The sequence below is a fragment of the Pseudochaenichthys georgianus genome, chromosome 12, assembly GCF_902827115.2.
Source record: "Pseudochaenichthys georgianus chromosome 12, fPseGeo1.2, whole genome shotgun sequence".
Classification (NCBI taxonomy): domain Eukaryota; kingdom Metazoa; phylum Chordata; class Actinopteri; order Perciformes; family Channichthyidae; genus Pseudochaenichthys; species Pseudochaenichthys georgianus.
Genome location: NC_047514.1, coordinates 20,691,389 through 20,705,515, shown reverse-complemented (window position 1 = coordinate 20,705,515; position 14,127 = coordinate 20,691,389). Strand labels below are relative to the sequence as shown.

The window sequence follows — 14,127 nt, the reverse complement described above, 5'->3', positions numbered from 1 at the left end:
GTGTGATTGAGTACAATTTCATTTGGATGGATTGGAAATTTGGTAAATGCATTTATTTCGCTTTCAGGATGAAAAGTGAAAACTTTAGTGATCGCATTACTTTTGATGTTGGATTTATTACTAAAACCTGCAAAACTAATGTTATTAACATCCTCCCAGGCTGTTCTTAACTTAACTGAAGTAAGATTACACTATGCCTGGTATAAATCAGCATATAAGTCTTGCCATTGTGAGCTAAATACAGCGTCATAGAGATGCTATCATGTACAATAACTCTTAGTGTTTATGTATTATGTATTTCCGCTAACTTTTCTCTGTGCCTCCAGGAGGATGTCAGCTGGGCATCCAGGCTAAAGGGGAGTGTTTGAAGCACTGGTACGAATGCCTGAAGAACAAAGACAAGAAGATTGAGCGCTGGCATGTCCTGCTAAACGACAACTCTGTCCAGTTTGACGATTAAAACCTCTTCTATGTTTATTCTTTCTCCATCATTCCCCCTGTAGCATATTGTCTTCCAGTCAGCACGGGTAGACGGATATTATCCTCTTGCTTTGATGTAGTTTGTCCCCTAAGTGCAATGTGCAGGCTACATTTGACACCTGTAACAGTTTACAGGTGACCAACACGGATGTTGACCTCTGGCTCTTTTTTAATGAGGAGCATATCATATCATCAGCTGTTTCATATAATAAGTAAACCTCATATGCACTAATGATTGAACAGAGTTATCATTTTTTATGGAGAAACAAAACCTTGTTATCATTGTGATTAACACACTATGTTGAAATTAAGTGTGCCTCCATGGGGAATTCCTTTTTCTTGCATTGACCTGTTCTCCTAATGTTGATCTGTGCTCTTGTCATACGATATGAGATCATGTAATGTGTTATCTACGTGACGAGTGCTTGCATCATGCATATGTTAAATATTTAATGGGACAAATACAGCTGTTTGGTTTCCAAAATGATGTTTTTTGTTGATGTGAAATGCGTTTATTTTTTGTTTTTGACAACATGTTGGTCTCTTTATCACTTCATCACCTGTGCATGTGTGAGCTCTCCTCTACTGGAGAATTGCTGAAATGCTTCTGCATGACAGTTCATTATGAAGAACATAGTCAATACAACAATGTTAGCACACTTGCAGATCATCTGTGAATTTTTCTTGAGAGATATATATGAGATTCAGATCTGCAAGTGTTATCAGATTGATTATTCATATTTTGCTCTTTGTATTTATATTGATGCATGTCATATTGTAGCATACACGTGGCTAATAAATAAAGACATCATGACACTTCCTGTTCTCCTCTGCTTGCTTGTGTTGTGACATGTCAGGAATCAGGCGAGGTTTGAGCCAATCAGCTCCGTCAGACACGCGGCGGAGAGTTTTGCGAACTTTGACTTCTGGTGATAAAACCTCTCTTCTTTCCAAGTGGGTAAAAGTTTAAAAACTTGTTACACTCTGAAAAGTCTGCTTGAATTTGAAGCTCAGGAATAATCTACCCTTTTTAGTGGGGAGGTTCAAAGGAGGGCCTGATGGGAAATATAAATATTTACAACTGGAAAATGCAGCAGCTTCAAATATATGCACCTTTTGGTTGCTCACACATTTTTCTTTTGTTCTTTTTAAGTTCTGGATACTATCACTTCTTCAGTATAGGTTCAATTACATTTTTGTCTCGATTCATTTGTTCTCAGAGGCTATAAACTTGTAATTGTTTGTTTGACTCATCAATGCAGAGATTTTGTATTTTTATTCCATGCATTGGTCTTTCTCGTCAAAACTTTGGACCTACATTACCCATAATGCTAATTGACCACAGAGAATTCAGTCAGAGATTGAGGATTGTCATGTACGAAGTGGCTTATGTGTAAACAACGCTGACTCACTGACATCACTTGCGTCAAGTAATCAAAGTGTGTCCCTTTAGAGACACTAAGGACTTTACTTTATTAACTAAATGTAACATGCTAGTAATCCCAGACAACATAACTTTACTATAAAATCATTGTAGATCAAAAGGTTAAAATATTCCTGGCTTGAAAAATATAGTCACCCCACATTTGTTCTCTCCTCTGATTGCTCCCACCTTCTGTCAATGAATGCAACATGAAAGCAATCACTGATATGATTAGGGTTAGCTTTGTAAGGGTAAGTATCCGCATCCGGAAACATAACCTTGACAATAAAACAATATTACAAACATTTCTTTATTACCAATTAAACTGTATACATTCACACAAATACTGTATGTTTTAAGCAAAATCCAGAAGTGTTTCCCCATAATTGCATCAAAACTGTAACAAAATGTCTCATACATTTCTTACTCAACTTTAAATGTCGTCCTCCCCACAATCTTTCAAAAATAATATCTGTTTGTCTAATATCCCATTTTATAATCAATATAAATGTATGAGTTTGTCCAACATTAATTGAAGAGTCTATTTATCGTGTCTATCTGGGAGCAGCTGTCACTTATAAATGTGTTCGTCACATTTGCAGATTGAACTGATTTGGCTTGTGTGTGTAGGTGTGCGTGTGTGTAGGTTTGTGTGTGTTTATGTTAATCGATTTATGTCATGGTCACTGTCAGTGATGTTTAGGCGCGAGACAGAGGAAGAGAGGAGTGATGTTTGACTGAACTGACAGGGTCACGTGGTTCAGGCTGATTTGGATGTTGCGTTCATTTGAGATCCACCGAGTGAAAAAGCCGGCGCGCCACCGCCCCCCTTTCTCATTTAAAAACAGACCTAGCGTCTGTCAAGCTGTCATTGACTCCTCAGTGAGTGGAGGATTCATTCGTTTTAGATTTAAAGTTTAACAGCCACTCTCTTTCAGCCGCTTTTTTCGCACTTTTTCACCATGACGCACATCTCTCCTTTTCTCACTCTCATTTTAACTTTATCCCTCCTGAGCTGCACAGCTGCAGAAGCGTCTATCCTCTGCACCTGGACAAAAGTGTTGTCTAATAAAGAGGTGCATTACGTCTTTCTCCACGGTGATGCCTCTCCATCTCTGCGGCTCTACCACAGCGCCTGGTCCGAGCAGCGCGCACTGCTCAGCTGCACTTGGAGCGACGACGCAGCAGTGATCCAAAACTATTTCTCTATATGCCGTGAGCGCAGGGACGAGTTCTCAGATCATCCAGATAAAAGTATCGATTTGGACTCCATGTTGAATGCAGAGGGGCTGTGCGTCTCTTTGGCTTCTCCAGGAGATGGAGGACAGGAGGTGCGCACAGGAAAGAGGCTGGTGAGGAGCGTCAGTGGACACTCGGCAGCTGAGAATCATCCAGGTCAAGTTGAAAGGTCAGAGGTCAGGACTCACCAGCGTGTAAAGCGTGGCTTTATTGTGCCAGGGACTCTGTGGTGCGGCTCTGGCAACAAGGCGCCATCATATGCTGATTTGGGTAGGTTTGTCTCTTTTCTTTCCTCTAAAAAGCAATGTAATAGTTCTTGATCAATGTTGGAAAGTAGTTCCCAGGAAAATCTGACAGTTATGATAAAAGGTGTTTCGTTTCTTTTTATTAAAATACTGAAGACGTTTCTTACTTTACATGACATGACATTAACTCTATCCAAGCAAGTTGTGTCACTTAAAAGTAAACAAACTAATTGCTGTTTAAATTAACCGTTTATCACATTGTGGTTATCTATGTGGGAATTATTTCTCATAAAACATTTGCAATCCTGACTTTCCTCAAAAGTTTAAACATTCTTTATTGCGTTCATGTTTACAGGTTCCTATCTTTGCTGCCTCATTACTGCCACTTGTAGGTCAGTAGAATACTGTGTGACCAGACAGAGTTGTGTATCACCACCACCTATTTAAAACATTGACCAATAGTGCAAGGAGTGGTAAAAAAACAAAACTCAGGGCACTTAAAGTTGTTTTCTTATGCTTGACAGACCTCCAGAACAACAGATGAAATTACAAAACCGTTGAATACTATAGGTGTAGAGCATGTGTCAAACTCAAATACACAGTGGGCCAAAATAAAAATGTATTTAAGTTTATTGCAAAACGTATTGAAATGAACTTATTGCACATATTACACCTGGAACTAACAAAGCTTAAATTATCGCCTATAAAAACAACATTAAACATTAAATAATCAGTTGCATTCATTTCTTATGGCTCTATCTGCAGCTTTTCCGGAGTAATTTCTTATGATTACATTTTTCCACAGGCCAACAACAGCTTCAAAAAAACAATTTCCCTCAAAGAAAAAAACAAACATGCCCTGTGGTCGCAAGAAAACAAGTGCAGATGGAACATCCATTGAAACTCAGGCTGCGTCTCAGGTCGACTATTTTCATTTCCTCGGTCGTCGGTCCTCGGTATCACCGGAAGTTGATTTGTCTGCGCCATCTTGAGTAGCGTCCCATGGCTCTTATTTCCATGCATATTTCTGCCGGAAGACCGAGGATCGAGGAGCGATAATGGAGGAGCGAAAACCGAGGAACCACCAGACTCCGATGAAATCCTCAGATACTCGCCCCGCCCCCTTACTGTGTATCGCTCACTGATTGGACGATGCAGCGCATGCACTGATCTGATGCTTCTTGACATGAGAGCAGTTTCCCAGCGGAGTGAAGAAAATACATGAACCTCACGGGAGTCACTCCTCAGTTTATACTGTGTTTTGTTTAAATTAATGTATCATTTAGTTACAAATATGTGATATATCTGAACAACAAAGTGGTCAAAAATCATTTTATTCATTTATTGGAAACATTTTCATGATCGCTTTTTTCGTTTTACATTTTCATTTATTCTCATTTCTATTCAGTCAGTCATTAAGTGCTATTAAAATGTTAATGTACTACATATCCACACAAACAAACAAAGTGTGTGCAATCCAATGAATGTTAATCTAACTGGGTTTTGATCAGAGGCACGGGAAGGTATTTTGAGTGGGGGTGCTGAGGTGCTGGACTCCAGTGAACCCTATTACGGGCACTATAGAGCACGCACAAAAGCACTCCCCACACGCAAACACACAGTACACCCGCGACTGTTACAATGAAAGGTGTGCCGCGGAAATAATCTTTTGAATAATTTGTGACCAAACCGTTTGAGACCCACTGAGATAACTTAGACTAAAGTTAACTATCTAAACACTCAGAGAGTCCTTTAGCTCACCTGAGCCTCTCAGTCTGAGAGGAGAGGACTCTCCTCCAGCTTGTTGTGGAACCAACAGCTCCGTATGTCCGTTAGTGCAGCTAGCTAACCAGATGCTAACAACACGGTCCCTGCTGCTGGCACCGGTCCCTCTCTCTCTCTCCTTCACACACACACACACACACACACACACACACACACACACACACACACACACACACACACACACACACACACACACACACACACACACACACACACACACACACACACACACACACACACACACACACACACACACACACACACACACACACACACACACACACACACACACACACACACACACTTTTATTTCCATGCAACTCTCTGATTGGTCTGGTGTCTTGCCTCTGTTGCATTCACTGAACACGGGAAATTACAGTTCTCTAGTGTCTTGATGAGGTTCACGTAAAGCACGGTTAATGTATTATATTATGGAGGTAGAATTGTCCGGGGCTACAGAAACAACATTCGGGGCAGGCCAACATATTATTTTACCAACAATGTGGAATGTATTGGCTACATATGACACAGATTATGCACAGCGGGAGCAGCAATAACCGTCAAATAATAATTCAGACAGGGGAGCTCCGCACCCCCTGCCTGCCGCTAGGGGGTGCTGCAGCGCCCTCAGCACCCCCCTTCCCGCGCCCATGGTTTTGATAGATAACATATCTATTTTTCTTCTCTCAATTATTTTATTTCTATTGTGCACTCTAATCAATATTCAAACTATTGTTCGTTTATGCATTTTAAGAATGGTGTTTATCTTTTTTGAGAATGAGTTCTTATTTTATTTGAGATGATATAAATGTTTGTGTCTGTAAATGTGTGGCGGGGGTGTGTGTGGAAATAACGGGGACAGCGCTGGCTGCTGTCAGATGATCAGCTGTGCGGAGTCATCACAAACGGACGTCGCTTCACGTGACGCTCCGGATGAAAGAACGTCCCATTGCTCGTCATTTCCCTGCTTCTCGTGGTTTCCTTAGAGGCTTCTCAATTCTTAAATTTCCCCTCCTCGACTCCCCTCCTCGAGACTTAGTCCCGCCCACAGGAGATGCGAGCGGAGGACCGAGGAGGGGAACCGAGGAGAGAGGAGGGGAAGCAGCAGACGTTTAAAGAAATGAGAACTCCTCTCCTCTGAGCGGTCATATTAAAGCGACGTCCGTTCATTATTACGTGGCAACAGCTGCATCAGCTGTCAGTGTTTTGTCATAGCGCTGTATTTTATAATCTCTGTTAGATCAGCTGAACATTGTTCCCCCACATATTTACTTTGAATTAATTGAGAGTGCGGTATAATGAGACAATAACAGGCTACAGATGCAGACACACACACACAAATATATGTATATAAATATATACAATTTAAAGTATGAGAGCACTCTCATAATAACGTAACCCAATCAGAGACTGGATATCTCCCCCCCGTTCCCCCCTCTCTCTGGTCGCTGAAATGGGGAATTGAAATTACGGGCCAAAAGTTGTATTTACAAGTATTAAAAGTAAGGACACCAAACCAACTGAGACCTGTCTATCCGCCGCATCTACGCACACACTGTACCACAGACACACCTACACACTGTACCACACACACCTACAGCTCCTAAAGCATATAATCAGGCTACAGCCGTTGTGTATTTTATTCTGTGAAGCACTAAATGGTTTTAGAAAAATATTGACTCTTTGTTTGTAGATATCTACTCAACTAAAGCAAATGAAGAGAGTAGGCCTGTTATACTGAGTGATATACATTCGACACACTGCTCTGCTTTCTGCACGGACCTCACAGCTGTTCTCTCTGGAAATATCACCACGCGATGAAAGCAGTTTCTAAAATAATATCCAGGGGATGCATGCAGAGCTGTCATTGGCTGAGATAAGTCCGGCCGTGCGTCATGCCTCCACCGTTCCCGGAAATGCATCCGCGGAGGAGCCGTGGAGGAACCATCAGTGTATCCTCGGTTATAGCTCCTCCAGAGAGCCTCCTCGATGCTCGATCCTCGGTCCTCGGTGTGCATTTAGAGAAATGAGACGTCCTTCAAAATGGCGAGCTGAAATTCATTTCCGGGTCACTACCGGAGGACCGAGGAGTCGAGGAGGGGAAATTTGAGTATTGAGAAGCCTCTCTTGCGTCTCTCCATGCTTCCCTGGTGCGAGGGACTACACCATAGACTGTATATAGGACTAAACGCAGGGAAACGACGCAAGTGAGGGACGCAAGGATTCCATTTAATCGACCTGAGATGGGCCCTCAATGTGCTGCTGTGATGCTAGTTCAAGCCAAATACTTGGCATCTCATCTTGGGTGCAAGTTCATCAATGTTTGGGGTCAGGCCCTGAGCTGAGGAAACCCTCTGGATTGAGTGAAGGTGTGCGTGCAATATACCGGCGGGCCAGATCTAATAGCAATTATAAATTATCCTGCGGGCCGAAATTAAATCCACCAAGGGCTTGATTTGGCCCCCGGGCCTTGAGTTTGACACATGTGGTGTAGAGTGTTTTTTTCAGTTTTCACAGTTTGGTTCCCAAAAATGTAGTCTCTGTTAACACTTTCTGGAATTGTAATGGTATTTGACTCAAGATGCAGTTTCCTTTTAAGATAAGATAAGAAAATATAAGATAAGATAGAACTCTATTTACTTGAATGGAAATTGTTGAGCAACAGTACAAGACTGGAAAGTGTGCATTATAGAAATATCAACCACAATCTGAAAATGTACACAACAATAATTATAATTTTGTCATTGATTTTTCTCTCTCATCCCTCTTGCAGGAGTGTTTTCAGATACTGACAGCTGTTGTCGTGAACATGACCAGTGCAAACACACCATCCTGTCCTTTCGATCCCAGTTTGGGGTCTTCAACAGCAACATCTTCACCATGTCTCACTGTGACTGCGACAACAAGTAGGGAGTACATGAATGTAGATGACATCCAGTCTATATCATCTGATTTGTCCTCTTTAATGTTATTTAACCCAAAATGTTTCATGCTGCAGGTTTCACAGTTGTCTGATTAATGGGAACGACAGCATATCTGATGTGGTGGGATACACTTTCTTTAACCTGCTGAAGATGCACTGCTTTGAGTTATCACACAGACTCCAGTGTGCTCAGAGAAACTGGTTTGGAATGTAAGTAACGTTTTAATTTATGCATGTAGTGTATGTTTGTGATTTGGATGACCATCTGAATTTTTATTTATGCTACCAGCAATACAGTAGATGTCAATGTTGATTGGTCCACTACTTTTGTCCTGATTGATATGTAACTACGTATATTCACTCAAGTGGTGTACTCATGTGCTATTTTAACTAAATTGTACTTTACTTTAAAGTTGAGTTTTTCCATTGTATGCAACTTTGAACATTCTCTACTACATTTCCGAGACAACTATTTTGATACATTTAGTCAAAGTCAAAGTCAGCTTTATTGTCAAGAATTCTACATGTTGTACATCCAGAAATATCGAAATATCGTTTCTCGCAGTCCTACAGTGTGACATATATATACATCAAACAGAAAAACAAAAAGGGCCTAGATAAACTTGGTATACATTAAATAAAATAAAGTTCCGAGATAACCGGGGTATATTTATCTGGCTGCTGTAGTAACTTTCATATATTTCAAATGATATTACTACAGGTGCAAAGAGACTGCAATGGCTCTCTATGCTGAGGTTCATCCACCCTCCCTGTACGAGTCTACCAATACAACAGAGGTGAACAACACAGACTTCACCATGAACACCACCTCACCCACAGAGCTGCTGGGGAGCAGCATTTCAGACTCCATCGCTGCTGCTCTTTCCACAGTCTCTACGCCTTTACCAAGTTCCACCTCCATCACACCTGTGACCAACGTTACCTCATCCACATCCACATCAGAGGAATCAACACCTGAGAGGATCTATAATCTGCAGAACACTTTACTGACCAAACAACAAACTCCATCTGAGCTGGACATCACAGGTATTTCAGTCATCTCTCCTCTTATCTCCACACTCCCACAGTAACAGAAAGTTGGAGAGATTAGTCATAAAACCTTGAAATAAGTCAGAAATGTAGTACCTTTAGTTCCCTCATTTTGAAATAAATGGATTTTTGAATGTGTGATTGGATAGATGCCTGAAATAAGGTCTGTGGTTATCAAAAGCCTAACATATTTTAAGGTTTTATTTATTCAAGGTTTTATTTCATGGCTTAAATTATGTCAGTAAATACCCAACTTGTTAAGTTCTGAAGCTTTTATGAGTTATAATAAAGGCGGTTCCCAACAAGTGGCCAAATGTCATCACAAAAAAGACAAGTCATGAAATCATGCAAAATATACAATTCATGTTTAGGGATATTCCTGCTGAACACAATATGAAGTTATCATAAATGTCTGTGTGCTACAGAGCTAAATTACTGCATAAATCAGATGAAAGCCCATTGGCTTTTTGTTTGGGGAACAACTGTGATACTAACTTCCAGGTCGGCTGACAACAACCATCAGTGCATGACTCAATGGATCTGAACATAATGTCTAAATCCCACAGAGAAGCAGCTGTCCTGTGCCGTCTACAAGGATCTCGATGAGTGCAGGAATAAGATCCCTCCGCAGCAGGAAAGATACGGCCTCCACAACACAGAGGCCAGGACGATGTACCACTGCAACTGTACCACCAGGTAAATAAAGACATCAAGATATTAATTATACGGAGAATGTAAATTTATTTTGGATAACATTGTTGGTCTCGCAGGGGCATGATCAGCTGGTCAGTCTGACACAGAATGACATTGAGTTGTGTCACAACATGTCTACACATATCGACCTAAACCGCCAGGGTAAATATTTACAGTGCTATTGCGTACATTGTGATAATGGTGCACTCACCCTTATTTCTGTTTGAGAAAAGGCAGACATGGTGTGATGTTTCATCACACAGAACCAGGTCACAAGCAGCATGCACTCATATTCAGAGTCACACGGTTACATAAGGTGTGGCGACTCTCTGAATCCGCACAGATAGGATTTCACAGCCTTGGAAATTATCATAATCTCATGTTTGCACACATGGGCTCTCTGCCCTGCTCTTTTTGCTTTGATGGTCTGAGCATCTGCCACGTGTGTTTTTGGTCTCTGACGTGTTTGTCTGTGCTTTCAGATTATTCCTGACTTTGGCTAAACAGAGACAACTGACCGAAGTGCAGGCTCTTCTGCTGGGACATGTGTCTGAATCCTGCTTCCTGCGACAGGACTGCACTGCAGGCAAACTGTAAGAATACAAACACAGACATAGACATATTGACATAGCCTGTCACTGGCATTAAACACCGCTTTTTATCCATTATGGTATAATTAGGAGTGATGGCATATGAGTTCAAATCTATTACCAAGTAAACATATCAATACAACAATAAAAAAGTATAATACCACTTCAGTAAATACTTCTTTTAAGAAGTTTCTTACAGTAAGTACAAGTAGATAGGTATTATTAGAAGCCAGTCTAATTACTAAAATGTCTCCGGTGACTGATATCTGATTCTAAGAAAAAATATAAATCTGCAAAGTAACTAGTAACTAGAGCTGTCAGACAGATGTAGTGGAGTGAAAAGTGCGATATGACCCTCTGAATATAGTTAAAATTGAAATTTGAAAAGTACAAATACAAATATTCAAGTAAAGTACAAATACTTGCTCCTTTCAACCACTTGTATAATGGTTCCAAACATGGTAAACGTCAAATTAATGGAGATGGGCGGTAAATTCTACATTTGCTTTCCCTTTTTGTGCGTTATCCTTCATTTTTTTCCTCATTTCAAGTGAATATAGTACTTGGTTTAACAGTACAGTGTCTCAAAACTACAATTTATTCTTGTTCTTACAGCTGTGGAGCAGTTCTGGTGAAAGCAGAGCTTCCTGAGAGGAGCAGAGCAGAAATGGAGGTGCAGCACCACCTACAGACTGTCAGGCTGAAGGTGAAGAGGCCCAACGTGAGGAGAACGAGGAGGAAGGACAGAGCAGGCAGGCTTCACAAACTGTGTCTGAGGATGGTCCGGCCCAGACTCAACAGGAACAAGACCCGAAGACTAGGTCAGGACGCACATCAGCCAGCTGTAAGAGGAAGAGAGCTTGCCTGAGAGTAAAAAGTATGGAGAGTCAAAGTGTTCCGAAATACTGAAATACATAAGATGTTATTTAAGGTCATTTTCATTTTATTCCAGCACTTAATTTAATGTTAAGTCTTCTTTCTTCCAAGGTTCCTTTATCCTTCGTTTCAGATGACAGTTTTGGCCTGAAAGACCAGACATTCTTTTTCCACTTAATTTAAGTTAGTTTATGAATCATTCAACATCATTCCAAGGGATAATAATTAAAGGTGGGGTAGGTAATTTTGGAGAAACCAGCTCGAGTGCGCTAGAATAAAAAAAAAAATCTGCCACTTCCTTACAGAGCCCCTCCTCCAACACACATGAACGCGCACATGACCAATAGAGTGGCGAAGTCACGCCCATCTACTTCCGCCCCATGGGACCTTATTTCTGAAAAATTATGTGTTGAAGTCAATGGAGAGAGAAAACATATCTTTCAATCCCGTTTGAATTGTGCCATGAATGATTTTTTAAGATTGACAAACATCATATGTGTAATATGATGTTTGTGAATCTTAAAAAATCATTTCCATGTCAAAAAAGTCACAGTTTGTCTTAAAACTGTTGAAATATAAGACTATGCAAAATACGCAACTAGAAAGACTACAAATCCCAGAGTCGAGTACATTAACGTTACACATTACACTTGTGTTACTCACTGAAACCTTATCTTACGGAACCGACTAACTCCCCTTTTGTGTATGTACAGCTCTCAACATGCCCCAGACTTCTTTTTTTCACCTCTTTTAATACTTTTCACTTCATTCTGAAAGAAAGAGGTGAAATGTGCATAAGTCACGACCATCTTGGTGTTGGTGACGTATGCGAGACCAGAGATGTAGTTTATTCAGCGCTTCACACAAAAAATGTTGTTACTTCACAGTTTTACGACACATTTTAATTGTTTTGACTTGCAAAATTATCTTTTAAATTGACAAACATCATATGTATAATTCGTTGCACAATTCAAACGGAATCAAAAGATAATCTTTCTCTCTCCATTGACCGAAATAAGGTCCCATGGAGGTCCCCCGGAAGGGGAGGGACTTCGCCACTATGAGGGCACGAGATAAGTTAGTGCACAGATGGAAGGCTGACAGGCAGGTAGGCCATCCAGTTATTTTAGCCGGGCTGGCTAAAATGATTGGTCGTGCTTTTTACAGTATTACGGCTTCCAGAGATTACATTTTTTTTATGGATTTTTTGTCAAAGCACTTCAGATATTCATTGGTTGTACTTTTTACAGTATTACGGCTTCCACAGATGAATTGAACATGAACATGAATTTATGAATTTGTTGTCAAAGCACTGAAGATATTCATTGCTATCGGGATGTTAAGAGCATTCCATGGAATATAACAAAAAGTGTATCTCGAGCCGGTTTCTCAAACTTACCTACCCCACCTTTAAGTACAACCCAGTCTCACGGCATTTCGTGTTATAGTCACGAAATTAATCTATTGAATCATGTTCACCAACACGATTTCCCCATTTTTTTTCGTGTCACACAGAACGATTTTAAAAGCTATGTAAATAATAACAAATTAGAAGGAAAAAAAGATTTTAAAAATACAGATTTCAGTATTCTGGGGCTCTGAGCCCCATTTATTTTCCTCGCAGACGGCAAAAAAACTCAAACATTATACAATTTTTAAAATAAAAACAATAATCGTGGCTTGATATTGAGTAAGAAAATGTTTTTATGAACCACACAGCGTCCGGTCTTCCAAGACCCGCCCGGACAAAAAGACGTGGTGCAGGCATGAAACATACTACCAATAGAAATACATTGCTTTTAAAATCAATAGATTAAATTTATTTTTCGTGACTATTACACGAAATCCCGTGAGACTGGTTGTTAAGTATGGAAACCAAAAAGGCTCTCTATGCAAAAACAAAAGAAACATTTATTTGGAATTTGGTTATAAACAAACTACAGAAATATGCTGGGATGTAATGAGAATTGCCTGAAAGAGCTTCAAAAGAGTTTTAAACTAAAACAAAATGGTGAATATGGTAAACATGTTCAGCTATGCATCATTTTGTTAACTTTTTTATTTGTTATCATGTTGACATTTATAGCCTCTAACTTAAAGCACCTAAGTAAAGTCATAGCTAGCATGGCTGTGTAGACTCTGCTATCAAAATGTCTGCCATTAAAATAGTCTATTGAGTCAAATATTGGTGGCACTTTCCTGATTTAAAGGAGGTCGTTGTATTAACCACCCCTTTATGCACCACTAAATCAGTAGAACCACTTTTTAAAGTCATTTGTGTCACTGTTCTTGAGGATTTAGCTCTTAGTGTATATTTGTAAATATGTGTACCGTGTTGCATGAGTTGTAGATAGCTGCATTATGTTATCAGCCCAGCAAATACAATATTCTGTAAATATTTGTACATTAGACACATTGTGAAATAGTTACGTTTAAAGGAATAGTTGGACATTTTGGGATTTCGCCTTCTTGTTTTAAAACAAGAACATATAAAGATGTTTGTTAAATCTGTACAATACTGAACAAACATGTAAAAACTATAAAGTAGGCCTATGGCAGCTAGCTGTTTCCAGTCGTTATGCTAAGCTAAGCTAAACTAAACTCTTAGGCTAAACCTGACTATATGTAGGCCTATGCATCACAGGAAATGAAAAGAGCGGTATCATATCTTTCAAACTACAGTGAACATATCTCCCAAAATGTTTAACTATTTATTTTAAGTTGTAAACATACCATTTGCCCCTTGCCAATTAAATGTAATATGTGTTGATTATTTATTTTTTGTCGGTAGTAGCCTAAGTTAAAGTTAAAAACCATACAACT

General features: G+C 39.9%; 2 protein-coding genes across 3 annotated transcripts in view; both read left to right on the top strand.

The window, feature by feature from the left end:
• The window catches only part of rph3aa (rabphilin 3A homolog (mouse), a), a 41,812-nt gene extending 40,513 nt beyond the window's left edge, over positions 1-1,299 (top strand). Inside the window, exon 16 of the mRNA XM_034096072.2 lies at positions 327-1,299. Coding sequence (XP_033951963.1) covers positions 327-460 — 134 coding nt within the window. The 3' untranslated portion in view covers positions 461-1,299. The remainder of the gene's footprint in view (positions 1-326) is intronic.
• Positions 1,300-2,739: 1,440 nt separating this feature from the next.
• Positions 2,740-14,074, top strand: pla2g3 (phospholipase A2 group III). 2 transcript variants are annotated; one of them, XM_071205028.1, is made up of 8 exons: positions 3,318-3,412; positions 3,743-3,779; positions 7,946-8,078; positions 8,171-8,305; positions 8,817-9,142; positions 9,712-9,841; positions 10,321-10,431; positions 11,044-14,074. In XM_071205028.1, exons 1-8 carry the CDS (start codon positions 3,401-3,403, stop codon positions 11,294-11,296), a joined length of 1,137 nt encoding a protein of 378 aa, XP_071061129.1. In that variant the 5' UTR covers positions 3,318-3,400; the 3' UTR covers positions 11,297-14,074. The 2 variants fall into 2 exon arrangements, with proteins under 2 accessions (XP_033951291.1, XP_071061129.1); XM_034095400.2 differs by lacking the exon at positions 3,743-3,779 and having other exon boundaries at positions 2,740-3,412.
• The last annotated feature ends 53 nt before the right edge of the window (positions 14,075-14,127 follow it).